We start from the raw sequence: 904 nt of genomic DNA on the forward strand, positions 1-904 counted from the left end.
CAGCACGTATGTATGTACATGAGACCCGAGCTCCGCGCGCCTGAACCCTGTCCTACCTGAAAACGGGCCTCCAAAACTACCGCGCAGAACAGTGCTCGTGTCAGCTCCGCATTCCCCGCCTTTCCTCCTGCCCCGATGCGCCCTCGCCCTCACCGTTCAACCCGGAGAGGAGGTGCTCCACAGCACCCTGGACGCTGCCGCCGCTCCTTCGGAGGGCAGCGACGTTCCTATCAAAGTCGTAGAACCCCATGTCGTTCAGCTGGCGCAGCTGCTCGGCGTACCTCTCCTCAGGGGGCCGGTTGTCGGGCGGTGCCGCGGGGCTGCCGAAGCCTCCTCCACCTCCACCTCCGCCGAACATCTGCATCATCTGCTGCATCAACTCGGGGTTGAACTGGCCAAACGGGTTGGCCGGCTGGCCCTGCCCAGGCTGCTCCTGGCCCGGGGTCTGGCCTTGAGGGTAGGGCGGCGGGTTGAAGAGGGCGGCAAAGGGGTTGGCCGGGGGCGGGCTTGGCGACGAAGGGTTGGCGCCGCCTGCAGCGTCACCTGTGGCACCGGGCGTGGCACCACCCGGTCCGCGCGCGCCAGCAGTAGCACCCCCTGGGTTCATGGCACCGAGCATGGCCATCATGCTGTTCATGTCGCCTCCAGGGAAGCCGCCGAGACCAGGGAAGCCGCCGAGACCAGGGAAGGCGAAGGGGTTGGGCGCACCGCCGGCGGGGTTGCTGCCCGGGGTGCCGCCAGGCGCAGCGGCGTTGTCGGGTGTGTTGTCGGTGGCGCCGGGGGCGGGGAAGGGACTGGCGCCCTGGCCGCCCATCATGCCGCGCTGCATCCGCATGACGTTGCGGAGCATGTCCGGGTTGGTCATCATCTGGCGCATGAAGGGGGACTGGATGATCTCGGAATT

At 67.9% G+C, this 904-nt stretch overlaps 1 protein-coding gene across 1 annotated transcript in view; it reads right to left on the reverse strand.

Moving 5' to 3' along the window:
* Positions 1 to 100: 100 nt before the first annotated feature.
* Positions 101 to 904, reverse strand: part of VDBG_03686 (deubiquitination-protection protein dph1) — a gene marked incomplete at both ends in the record, with an annotated part of 1,583 nt that continues 779 nt past the window's right edge. Inside the window, one exon of the mRNA XM_003005687.1 lies at positions 101 to 868. Coding sequence (XP_003005733.1) covers positions 101 to 868 — 768 coding nt within the window. The remainder of the gene's footprint in view (positions 869 to 904) is intronic.

The sequence above is a fragment of the Verticillium alfalfae genome, genomic scaffold (assembly GCF_000150825.1).
Source record: "Verticillium alfalfae VaMs.102 supercont1.4 genomic scaffold, whole genome shotgun sequence".
Lineage (NCBI taxonomy): Eukaryota > Fungi > Ascomycota > Sordariomycetes > Glomerellales > Plectosphaerellaceae > Verticillium > Verticillium alfalfae.